The sequence below is a fragment of the Panthera uncia genome, unplaced genomic scaffold, assembly GCF_023721935.1.
Source record: "Panthera uncia isolate 11264 unplaced genomic scaffold, Puncia_PCG_1.0 HiC_scaffold_436, whole genome shotgun sequence".
NCBI lineage: Eukaryota > Metazoa > Chordata > Mammalia > Carnivora > Felidae > Panthera > Panthera uncia.
Window position 1 is genome coordinate 1 of NW_026059579.1, and position 13064 is coordinate 13064.

General features: G+C 35.5%; 1 protein-coding gene across 1 annotated transcript in view; it reads left to right on the forward strand.

The window, feature by feature from the left end:
• Nucleotides 1-4321: 4321 nt before the first annotated feature.
• LOC125918094 (GPI inositol-deacylase) overlaps nucleotides 4322-13064 on the forward strand; it is a gene marked incomplete at its 5' end in the record, with an annotated part of 40048 nt that continues 31305 nt past the window's right edge. Inside the window, 2 exons of the mRNA XM_049624141.1 lie at nucleotides 4322-4475; nucleotides 5888-6063. Coding sequence (XP_049480098.1) covers nucleotides 4322-4475; nucleotides 5888-6063 — 330 coding nt within the window. The remainder of the gene's footprint in view (nucleotides 4476-5887; nucleotides 6064-13064) is intronic.

Genomic DNA, 13064 nt, shown 5'->3' on the forward strand with positions numbered 1-13064 from the left:
TCTGCGCTGACAGCTCGGAGCCTGGGGCCTGCTTCAGATTCTGTGTCCCCCCCTCTCCCCCCTTTTTCCTCCCCCCCCCCCCCCCCCATGCTCTGTGTCTCTCTCTCAATGATAAATAAATGTTAAAAAAATTTTAAAAAAAAGAAAGAAAAAAAGAAGACATTATACATCACATATTAAAAAAAAAAAAACCCAGTGGTTTTTAATGAATAAAAGTATTCTAAATACGTCCATCATATGTATTGTTTACTTCTAGTTATATCTCATAGTAAGCTTTCTAATTGTTCACAGGTTGATACCTGCATATAAGTTGACATATTCATTGGCTTTTCAGCTTCTTGACACTTTTCTTCTTTTTTACTGTTAGTTTGCATATTTGTTAGCTGAATTTTAGAAAAAATGAAAGATAGTTGAAACACACTCTATTTTATTCTTCATTTAAAAAATAAAAGGTGGGACAGGAATTTGAGCCTATTTGTAAGAATGAAGTTTTGAATTTAAAATTGAGCATTCATTTTCTACCTTTGGTTTTCGTAGATTCACTTACTCAGAGTTAAGTGGACATCTCACAGACCTACCAGGCAAAATACACATTATCCCTTAAAGCTTCTTGCTTTATTATGATAGCAAGGCACAGCTTTTATTTGGTAGCAAACAGTTTTAGGCAAATTGTAGAATTCAAGAAGAAACATCTGTGTTGTTTTTCTCCCATATAGTAATTTATTTGACCGTCTTCAGATAAGTGACCTAGCAGTTGCTATCTGAAGAAAATGTTGATATTGGAAAATACGAATAATAGCATTTTGTTATTAAGTGTGATGTTCGTTTGGCAAATAATTTATTGAATAACTACTCTGTGTCCAGTATATTCTAGATACAAGGTATGGGTAAGAAGGAATTAGAGATGAATCAGACTTTGCCTTTATGTGTTTATAGTACAGTGGGGGAGACAGGAATGTAATGGATAGTTAAAATGTGCTAAATGTTATAGTTTCACTGTAAGAGCGCATATGAGGTTCTTCACAGAAGACAGTGTCCAAGTTCATCTTCAGTAGTCAAAGGCTGTAGCCAAGTTGTAGTGAATTAGAGGATATATATATATATATATATATATATATATATATATAGTTCACATTGCAGGAATAGGGGTGCCTGGGTAGCTCAGTTGGTTAAGCATCCAACTTTGGCTTAGGTCATGATCTAACTGTTCGTGAGTTTGAGCCCCATGTTGGGCTCTTGTATTCTGTGTCTCCCTCTCTCTCTGTCCTTCCTCCGCTTATACTCTGTCTCTCAAAAAATGAATAAATGTTAAAAAAAATTTTTTTTAAAGAAAATTGCAGGAATAAAGAATAGCATTTGTGAAAGTGGGAAGGCACCAGGACACATTCTATAAGCAGTATGTATGTATATAAACTGCTAACACTGATTGCCTTCTGGGTGCAAACTACTAGGTGGCTAAAGGACTAGTGGTGGAAGAGAGCCTTTTCAATGTACATTCTATTGAATCTTGAATTTTGAAGCATATTAAAAATAAATTTTAAAACATGGCATATGTAAGTTGTAAGAAAGGTAAGAATAATTGGAGCCAAATATTAGAGGACCACTGTCTTAAGCCTTTATAAATGCAGTCAGGAAACACAGGAGTTGTATGTTTTAACAAGGTATTTCTTGACACCACTATGGACTCTGGATTGTAGCAGGGAGGTTATGACAGGGAGAAAGACCAACCAGTCTAAAAGATTCAGTTGTCCCTAGGTGTTTTTATTAAACTGGAGTTTTTAGGGGTGGGATGAACAAAGAGCCAAGAGCTCTTTGTAAGATCTTTTAAACTGCATTTTGATCAAAATCTCTTTTTTCTCCTTTTTTTCTTAATTATGGAGCTCAAATTTGAATTTTCCAGTTTTGATTTACAAGTAAGAGATATGTGTCATAAAAAAAGACACTTGTTTCTTGAATTGGTATTTTTCTAGTACTTGCGAACTTATTAGAATTTTTGTCTTTTGAAAGAGTTTGGGGTTAGAGATTAGAAGGACCTGTACTAAGGCAGAGTCAAGAAGGGATGGACAGCAGGGGCAGGATTGTGGACATGTTATTTAAGTATAAGTGTAATTTATTTTGATTGAAGGTCTGTTTTTGGGAAGGGGTGCTCATTTAAAATAATATATGCAAAATAATTCAAAATATATGGGACTCTTGTTACTATAGAAGTTTTCTTTTAAATCCCTTGACCCTCATCTTTTTCTTCATCAGCATCCTTTTCATAGGCCTATAATTTTCTGTCTTCAATCTGGTCAGAACCCTTTCTTTCTCTTCCTGCCACTCCCAACTTGAACTCTGGAAATGGAATTTTGCCATTTGTCTACAACTACCACTTTTTTTTTGTTGTTCTACCTGTTTTTTCCATCTTTATAAATTATTCTACTTCATCTGGTATGCATTCATATTTTTTTAAATGTATGCTTTCTCATTACAGAATTGCTTTCATAATAGCATATTATAAAATATATCAAATATATTCTTTTGCTTGTTTTTCTATCTCTAGAGAATTAAATATTTCTTTTTCAATATATTGATAGTTTCCTATTCTTCTGAGTTAAGTTTCAGCTAGTTTAAAACTTAATGTACTAAAAAGAATGATCTAGGGGCGCCTGGGTGGCTCCGTGGGTTAAGCGGCCGACTTCGGCTCAGGTCATGATCTCGCGGTCCGTGATTTCAAGCCCCACGTCGGTCTCTGTGCTGACAGCTCAGAGCCTGGAGCCTGTTTCAGATTCTGTGTCTGTCTCTCTCTCTCTCTCTCTCTCTCTCTCTCTGACCCTCCCCCGTTCATGCTCTGTCTCTCTCTGTCTCAAAAATAAATGTTAAAAAAAAAATTTTTTTTTAAAAAAAGAAAAAATAAAAATAAAAAGAATGATCTAATATTCATGTACTGTCATATCAAAAGATGTACTAAATTGGGAGAAGTTTAGATTAACGTTTTCTTGTTCTCTCATGTTGCCTTTTTGCTTAATGTATACTTAATCAAAATATTGCATCATTTTAGTTTATTATACATTGCGCATAGTCAGTATTGGGGCTAATTTGAGTTGAAGCCCATATATATATAAAGTGAATTGCGGGATTAGTATTTCTGCATTTTGGGTATTGGAGGAGATAAAATTGCTAATATTTTAAGCAATAAATGCACAGTCTCTAAAGATGTTTTCAGGTGTTATTAACACAGATTGTTTATGGTAATATTTTTAAAAGAATCTTGAATGTGCATGAATAATCACAATTCTGCTTCTTAGAACAGTGAGGTTTTTCAGTGTCATTACCATTTATAGGCTTTAAAATTCATTCAGTAGTTAAAATTTTTATCAAGCACATGTACAGCACTGCTAGATCATTAAATCTATTGATGTCTACTTAAAATCTATTCAATGTAACTGATTTCATTTTTAATGGTTCTATACTCAAAAAAGGGGAAGAAGAGAAGAAGAGCTTATACTTTACCATCACATTTATAGATGCTTATGTTTTGGGGATGACATTAAGACCTAACTTCTGTTTTGTTGGAAAAAAAATTACGTGAATTACTGGCTCATTTGTTATACAAAGTATGAATTGCAGAGTAGTTTAAGGCTTGCTGACAAACCATACACCTGGTCCATGAAAACTGAAACAGATGCTAATTCATTGGCATGTTTATGGTGAGAAAAGTGTACATGTCTTGACCAAGACATGGCTGTAAGGTTCAGATTAATGTGTTAAGCACATTGCAGATCAAAGCATATTAAGTTGAGAGGTCAGAAAGCTGTATTACAAAACAAGCTTACTTTGTTTTGAATGATATAATAGCTGGAATATATAGTTGGGCCTGAAAAAAAGGAGAGACATGACAAAATAGTTTAAAATAGCAAAAAAGAATTGATTTGATAATGGAAAGCTTTTATCATTTCTAAGTATAATTGATACTGATACTATATTAAGAGCATTTCCAATTATATTAACATGTAACTTGCTGACATACCTCAGTGTTTTTCTTTAGTCAGTGGCTACTTTGAGTAATTTGCATTCATTAGAATTTCAGGTGGTTCCATTTTATGCGTTCTTGAAAACTGCATGGTTCAAAACTCACATAATTCAAGACTAATTCTGCATTCTACGTATGAATAAGCTAAAAGTGAAATTTGTTTGGAACATTAAGTGCAGTTTTATCATTAGTAGTATTTTTATGCTATGCTGTTTCAAATGTGTGTAATACAGAAATGTATACAATAGGCTGAATTGTATTAATACAACTAATTAAAGTGAAATTGCTTTTTTTTTCTTTATGCTGTAGAAAATACAACTTCCAAAGAAACTGGCAAAACGCTATCCTGCATATGAATTATATCTTTATGGAGAAGGATCCTATGCTGAAGAACACAAAATTCTCCCTTTGACGGGTATTCCAGTTCTCTTTCTTCCTGGTAATGCTGGAAGTTATAAGCAAGGTAAGTCTTGGGGTTTGGGAGTGCGTCAAATGAGTGAAGGGAGCCAGCTGTATGTTGATGGATAGTAAATAAGTTTGTGGTGATGATCACTTTGTAGTATATACAGATGTTGAATTATAAAACTGTACACCTGAAGCTTATATAATAAAAAAGGAATGAATTAACTGATAACATGAATTACATGGTGCAATGTGGATAAATCTTAAAAACATAAGTGAAAGAAGCCAGTCATAAAAAAAACACGTATGTGATCCCACTTATAGAAATGTCCAGAATAAGCAAGTCCATGGGACAGAAAGTAAATTAGTGGTTTCCAGAAATTGGAAGGAGAAGAGGAATGAGAAGTGACTACTAATGAGTACAGGGTTTTCTTTTTGGGGTAATTAAAAATGTCTAATGTTAGATTAGAGGAATGATTTTAGAACTCGATGAATATACTAAAAGTCATTGAATTGTACACTTTACATAATGAGTTGAATAGTATGTGAATTACGTATGTTAAAAAAATGGAATGGCACATAGGTATTTTGTTTGCTAAACCATACCCTGCAATTTTTAATGCCAGTTAAGGCAGTCAGTTCACAAATTCTGTGGAGTTAACAGAACCAAACCTGAAACAGTGATGGAAGCAGGTAGACCAATGAGGAAACTATTAGAGTAGTTAAGGCAAGAGATGATGGTGCTTACATTAGGAAGACAGTAGTGGAAATGATGAGAATTGTTGATTGGGGGATATGTTTGGAAAGTAGAGTATGATAAGATTTACTGATGGATTGGATGTCATGTGTAAGAAAAAGACAAATCAAGCATAGGTATCTGAACCAAGTGAGGAGCATACTATTTCTTGTAGGGATTTTCTCATTCTTAAAATCCTCAAGCATGACTCATACAGATGACTAACATTTCTTACTCTTCAAAGAATTCTTCCCCTCCCTTTTAGCTGTTGTCCCTATTGAAGTGGAAGCAGGTAAAGAATGAATGACCTGTTTACCTTCTATTTAACTTAAATTTAAAAAACATTTAGGGCACAAGACATACAGGGCACAAACAATGGTTTGTTCCTCTGAATTGATACTGTTGAAGGATGTCACCCTGAAGTAGGTTGTTTATACTTGGGAGTGTGGGATAAAGTTATTTGTTAAGAGCCTTTGAAGCAACTTTTGAAAATTTTGTTTGGGGCACCTGGGTGGCTCAGTCAGCTAAGTGTCCGACTTTGGCTCAGGTCATGATCTCATGGTTCATTGGTTCAAGCTTCACGTTGGGCTCTGTGCTGACAACTCAGAGCCTGGAGCCTGCTTCAGATTCTGTGTCTCCCTCTCTCTCTGTCCTTCCCCAACTCGTGCTGTCTCTCTCAGAAATAAATAAAATGTTAAAAATTTTGTTTAATGTGCGCATTGTATTTTCCTCTGCAGTCCGCTCTGTTGGCTCTATTGCACTTAGAAAAGCAGAAGACATTGACTTCAAATACCACTTTGACTTCTTTAGTGTGAATTTCAATGAAGAACTGGTGGCACTGTATGGTGGAAGTCTTCAGAAACAGACCAAGTTTGTACATGAATGCATTAAAACAATTCTCAAACTCTATAAGGTAGGAGATAAGCATGCAAATCAATAGTGATCACCTATTAACATCTTTTTTTTTAAGACATTCAGCATATTTTAAATCATGTATTTGTTTATATGGAAGTTACAGATGGCACAAAGGTTTGTTTTTTGTTTTGGTGGGAGTCTTATTTTGAACTCCGTGGTTTTGAAATTTGAATTGGATTTATAAGGGGCGCCTGGGTGGCTCAGTCAGTTGAGCGTCCGACTTTGGCTCAGGTCATGATCTCACGGTCTTTGAGTTCGAGCCCCACATCAGGTTCTCTGCTGTTAGCACAGAGCCAGCTTCAGATCCTCTGTCCCCCTCTCTCTCTCTGTCCCTTCCCCGCTTGGGCTCTCTGTCTCTCTCAAAATAAATAAATAAACTTAAAAAAAAATAAGAGAAAAAAAATAAATTGAATTTATAAGAAATGTCTCTTGTGAATTTAAGGGAAAAAAAATTTTTTTTAACTTTATAAATCAGAAGTGCATTGAGTTTCCTAGGATCATTAGTATGGATTTCTGCTTCTGGTTATGAATAACTTGTACTAGGGTAGACCACTTCCGTATGTAAGCAACTATAAAGCTAGCCAAAATATTGAAATACATGTTTTTAAGTGTTGGCCAAGGACCTTGATCCCTGAAAGAAGGAAAACATGTGAGGTGAGCTTCATGATTGCCCTGATTTTCTGCCTGAAAGCATTTCCCAGACCATGGGACAAGTGGGTAAAGATCAAGCAGAGCACATTTATATAATTGAACTGAAGAAGGCAGAGATTGGAATTTGGGGCTACTGGAGTGGTTAAATCTGTGGGCATGGTATTAGAAAGAAGAGAGTCAGGCAGAAATAGAAGCTCTAGAAATTTGCATTTTTCAACTTTGAATGCAGTGCTGAATATGCACAGGGCAAGAAGCTACAGGGCAATGGCATACCGAGGAGGAAGTGATGGGATGTATCTACCTCAAGTTCAAGGAATAAGGAGCAATATATATTTTTAGAGAAATTTGAAAGAGTGGTAAAACAGTCTAAAAATCATTCTGTGCCAACACTTCTAAACAATGTCAGGGATAAAATACTACTGCCTACTGAGGTGGAGCCACTGCCTCCCATAGTATGCCACAATGAAACTCCTGGCAAAAAAAAAAAAAAAAGCTACTGGAGGAATTATGACCTGAATTGAGATTCCAGAGGTCACATGGTGCTAGGAAATAGGAGTTCTGATCCGCTGGAGCAGGAAGACCTATTTGAACACTCTGGGCATTGTTGAGATCCCAGAAAGGATGCTATTTAGGCATAAGACTATTCTATATTCTAGGTCTAAAATAAGAGCTATTCTAGGATCCACCTTAATGCTTAAATAGAAGCCTCAAAAATACTCAAGGGTAAGGGGTTAAGTAAGGTAAGGTAAGTATGTATAACAAGAGAACAGATGAGGAGTCTCAGCAAAGACATGGAAACTATTAAAAAAGAAGAACAAAAAGGAAAATATAGAACTGAAGCAATACATACCAGAAATGAAAAATTCAGTACATAGGCTTTAAGCTGATTGAATACTACAGAATAAGAGATCATTGAATTTGAAGGTATGACAATAGAAACTATCCCAAAATGAAACACCGGACAAAAGAATGAAAAAGAGCCTCAGGAACCTGTGGGGCAATACTAAGTAATCTAAGATTGATATAATTGGAACTCTAGAAGAGAAAGAAATTGGAAAGGAAAAAATATTTAAAGAACTAATGGTCCCCAGTTGGTCAATTTTGATTAAAAAATTTCAACCCACAGGTCCAAGAAGATCAGTGAGTGTTAAGCAGGAGAAATACAAAATCACACTTATATGTATCATAGTCAAATTGTTGAAAACTAAAGTAAAGAGAAAAATCTTAAAAGCAGCCAAAAGAAAAAGATCCTTTACCTAACATACAGAGTAAACATACAGAGTAAAAATTACCAGTGCTTTTACATAAGAAATAGTGAAAGCCAAAAAACAACAGGATAACATCTTAAAGATCTTGGAGATGAGGTTAGGAAGGGTACTCTTCAACCTAAAATTGCATACCCAGCAAAAATATCATTCAAAAGTGAGGGCAAAATAAAGATATCTTCAGAGTTATAAAAACTGGCAGTTTGTCATTAGTAGACAAAGGGAAATAAAAGATTAGCATTAGGTGAACAGTACAGTAATACTTGCTGTAGACAAGATGAATGCTAATTAATGGGTGAAAGTTTGAGGAGAAAAAGGATATTTACATGATCTCAAAGAATCTTTTCTGAAATATTCATTAACTACAAAGGGGAAGAATAACTTTACAGTGGAGAAACCTGGCAGATACCATCTTAACCAAGATTAACATCACCAGTAATAACACATATTGATAGAAACCTCCTTGACATGTGTAATAAGACATATTGATATAAATCTCCTTGACGTGATGCATTAAGAAGGCTGCAGCATAATTTCTGTGGCATTGTCAACCTCACGTTAATCATGAGAAAACGTCAGGAAAACCCAAATTGAGAGTCATACTACAAAATAATCAGTACTGTTTAAAAGTATCACGATCATAAAAAAGTGAACACTGAAGAACTATCACAGGTTAGAGGAAACTAAGGAGAAATAACAATGCGAGGTAGGATGTTGGATGAAATCCTGAAATAGAAAAAAGTACATTTGTGAGAAAATGGATGAAATTTATATTAGGTCTACAGTTTAGCTAATAACAGTTGAGCTGAAGTTAAAATGTTAATTTTTTTAAGTTTTATTTATTGTGAGAGAGAGAGAGAGAGAGAGAGAGAGAGCATGCATGGCAGGGGAGGGTCAGAGACAAGAGAGACAATTTCAAGCAGGCTCTACACCATCAGTGCAGAGCCTGATGTGAGGATAGAACTCATTAACTGTGACATCAAAACCTGAGCTGAAACCAATAGTAGGACGCTTACCTGACTGAGCCATCCAGGCATCCCACCAACGTTAATTTCTTTGTTTTGATAATTGTCCTATGGCTATGTAAATGTTAATAATAAATGAAGTTGGATGAGAGGCATAGGAGAACTCTCTTGTGCTATTTTTGCAACATTTCTTTAATTTGTTCAAAATAAAAAGGTTAACAATTTGTTTACAGCAAAAAAAAAAAAACCCATAGTATGAGGTTTATAACTTATTTAGAAGAAAAATATATAATAATGGTGAAAAGGATGGGGAGAGGAATGTATAGAATTATTCCTTTGCATTAAGTAAGTGGTATAATATTAATTCAGAGTAGACCAATATGGTTGCATATTGTAATTTCCAGAATACCAGCAACAAAAGGGAGATATAGCAAAAGAGTAAAGAGTAAATGGAGAAGAAAAAGAGTAAATGGAGAAGAAATAGAAGGAAAGAAGAAAGAAATAAGCTGGGACAAATAGGAGACAAGAAACGAATGACAAAATGATAGAGTTAAACCCAACTATATCAATAATTACATTAATTACAGATGGATTAATCACTCCAGTTAAAAGGAAGACATTGTCAGACTGTATAAGAAAGGCAAGACCAACCCAATTATATGCTAATCTATCTACCAGAAAGTAAAAGCCACTTTAAATGGAAAGATCCTGATAGATTACTTTTAAAAGAATGGGAAAAAATATACGTACACAGATCATTGGAAAGCTGGCATGCCTGTCTTAATATCAATTAAATAGATTCTAGGACAAAAGATATTAGAGTTAAAGGACATTTTACAATGATAGAGTTCATCAAGAAGGCAAAACAATCTCAAGTGAGTATGTACCTAATAACAAAGTTTCTAAATTCATGAAGCAGAAACTAACAACACAGAGAAAGAAATAGGTAAATCCATTATTAGATTTGGTAATTTCAGCAATCTTATCTCCATAATTCATAAAATAGACAAAATCAGTAAGGTATGGAAGATTTGAACAGTATTAACCAGCTTAACCTGTTGAAATTTATAGTATACTACATCCAACGACTGTAGAAACTTGTTACCTTTATTTTTTTAATTTGTTTTTTTGCTTTTAAAATTTTCTTCCTCGCATTTGTATTTAAATTCAAGTTAGTTAACATACAGTGTAATAGTAATTTCAGGTGTAGAATTTGACAATTCATCACTTACATACAACACGAGTTCTCATCCACAGCAAGTGCCCTCCTTAGTACCCATCACCTATTCGACCTATTCACCTCCCTTATGTTTATTTGTTTTTTCTTTTTTTTTTAATGTTTATTTATTTTGAGAAAGAAAGCTCATGTTCATGTGAGCAGTGGGAGGGAGAGAGAGAATCCCAAGCTGACGGTGCGGAGCCCGACTTGAGGTTCAGTCTCACAGAACTGCGAGATCATGACTATGGCCAAAAATCGAGCCGATGTTTAACCAACTGAGCCACACAGGCACCCCCATTTGTTTTGTTTCTTAAATTCCATGTATGAGTGAAATCATATGGCATTAGTCTTTCTCTGACTTACTTCACTTAGCATAATAACTCTCTAGCTCCGTCCATGTTGTTTCAAATGGAAAGATTTAAAAAAAAATTTTTTTTAACATTTATTTATTTTTGAGAGAAAGAGACAGTGCAAGCAGGGGAGAGGCAGAGAGAGAGGGAGGCACAGAATCCAAAGCAGGCTCCAGGCTCCGAGCTGTCAGCACAGAGCCCGACATGGAGCTTGAACCCATGGACCGTGAGATCATGACCTGAGCTGAAGTTGGATGCCCGACTGACTGAGCCACCAGGTGCCCCAAAATGGAAAGATTTTGTTCTTTTTTAATGGCTAAATAATACTCCACTGTGGTGTGTGTGTGTGTGTGTGTGTGTACATACACATATATATACCACATGTTCTCTATTCGCTTATCAGTCAGTGGACATTTAGGCTCTTTCTATAATTTTGTTATTTATAATGCTGCTATAAACATTGGGGTGCATGTGCCCCTTAGAGTCAGTATTTTTTATCCCTTGGGTAAATACCTAGTAGTGCAATTGTTATATTGTAGGGTAGTTCTATTTTTAACTTTTTTTTTCCATTTAAACAGTCCACTGTAGTCGTGAATTTATTTTATATCATTTGAGGGAGGTGGAATTTGGAGTTGATTACTACACAGTCTTCAACTACCTGGATATCCACCATAATATGTCTATTTAAAAAAATTTTTTTTTAATTTTATTTTTTTAATTTACATCCAAGTTAGTTAGCATATAGTGCAACAGTGATTTCAGGGATAGATTCCTTGACACCTTTTTTACTCATTTAGCCTATCCCCCTCCCACAACCCCTCCAGTAACCCTGTGTTTGTTCTCCTTATTTAAGGGTCTCTTATGTTTTGTCCCCCTCCCTGTTTTTATATTATTTTTGCTTCCCTTCCCTTGTGTTCATCTGTTCTGTGTCTTAAAATCTGCACATGAGTGAAGGAAGTCATATGATATTTGTCTTTCTCTGACTAATTTTGCTTAGCATAATACCCTCTAGTTCTATCCACATAGTTGCAAATAGCAAGATTTCATTCTTTTTGATTGTCGAGTAATACTCCATTGTATATATATATATATATATATATATATACCACATCTTCTTTATCCATTCATCCATCAATGGACATTTGGGCTCTTTCCATACTTTGGCTATTGTTGATAATGCTGCTATAAACGTTGGGGTGCACGTGTCCCTTCGAAACAGCACACCTGTATCCCTTGGATAAATACCTAGTAGTGCAATTGCTGGGTCATAGGGTAGTTCTATTTTTAATTTTTTAAGGAACCTCCATACTGTTTCCCAGAGTGGCTGAACCAGCTTGCATTCGCACCAGCTTGCATTCCCACCAGCAATGCAAAAGAGATCCTCTTTCTCCACATCCTTGCCAACATCTGTTGTTGCCTGAGTTGTTAATGTTAGCCATTCTGACAGGTGTAAGGTGGTATCTCATTGTGGTTTTGATTTGTATTTCCCTGATGATGAGTGATGTTGACCATGTTTTCATGTGTCGGTTGGCCATCTGGATGTCTTCTTTGGACAAGTGTCTATTCATGTCTTTTGCCCATTTCTTCAGTGGATTATTTGTTTTTTGGGTGTTGAGTTTGATAAGTTCTTTATAGATTTTGGATACTAACCCTTAATCTGATATGTTGTTTGCAAATATCTTCTCCCATTCCGTCAGTTGCCTTTTAGTTTTGCTGATTGTTTCCTTCGCCGTGCAGAAGCTTTTTATTTTGATGAGGTCCCAATAGTTCATTTTTGCTTTTGTTTCCCTTGCGTCTGGAGATGTGTTGAGTAAGAAGTTGCTGCGGCCATATTTTTAACTTTTCGAGCTGTCTCCATACTGTTTTCCAGAGTGGCTTGCACCAGTTTGCATTCCCAGCAACAGTGGAAATGGATTCCCCTTTCTCCACATCCTCGCTAACACTGTTTCCTGTGTTGTTAATTTTAGCCATTCTGATTGCTGTGAAGTGATACCTAGTTTATTTTTGCTTTTGTTCCCTTGCCTCAGGAGATATATCTAGTATGAAGTTGTTATGGCTGATGTCCAAGAGGTTACTATCTATGTTTGCCTCTAGGAATTTGATGGCTTCCTGTCTTATGTTAGGTCTTTTATCCATTTTGAATTTATTTTTGTGTATGGTATAAAACAGTGGTCCAGGGGCACCTGGGTGGCCCAGTTAGTTAAGTGTCTGACTTTGGCTCAGGTCATGACTCGCAGTCTGTGAGTTCAAGCCCTGCATCAGGCTCTGTGCTGACAGCTCAGAGCCTGGAGCCTGCTTCAGATTCTGTGTCTCCCTCTCTCTCTGTACCTCCCCTGCTCACATTCTGTCTGTCTCTCTCTCTCAGAAGTAAATAAACATTGAAAAAATTTAGAAAGAAAGAAAGAGGTCCAGTATCACTCTTTTGCATGTTGCTATCCAGGTTTCCGAACACTATTTGTTGAAGAGACTATCTTTTTTACATTAGATTCTTTTTCTGCCTTAAAAAAAAATTTTTTTTTAATGTTTATTTATTTTTGAGAGAGAGAGAG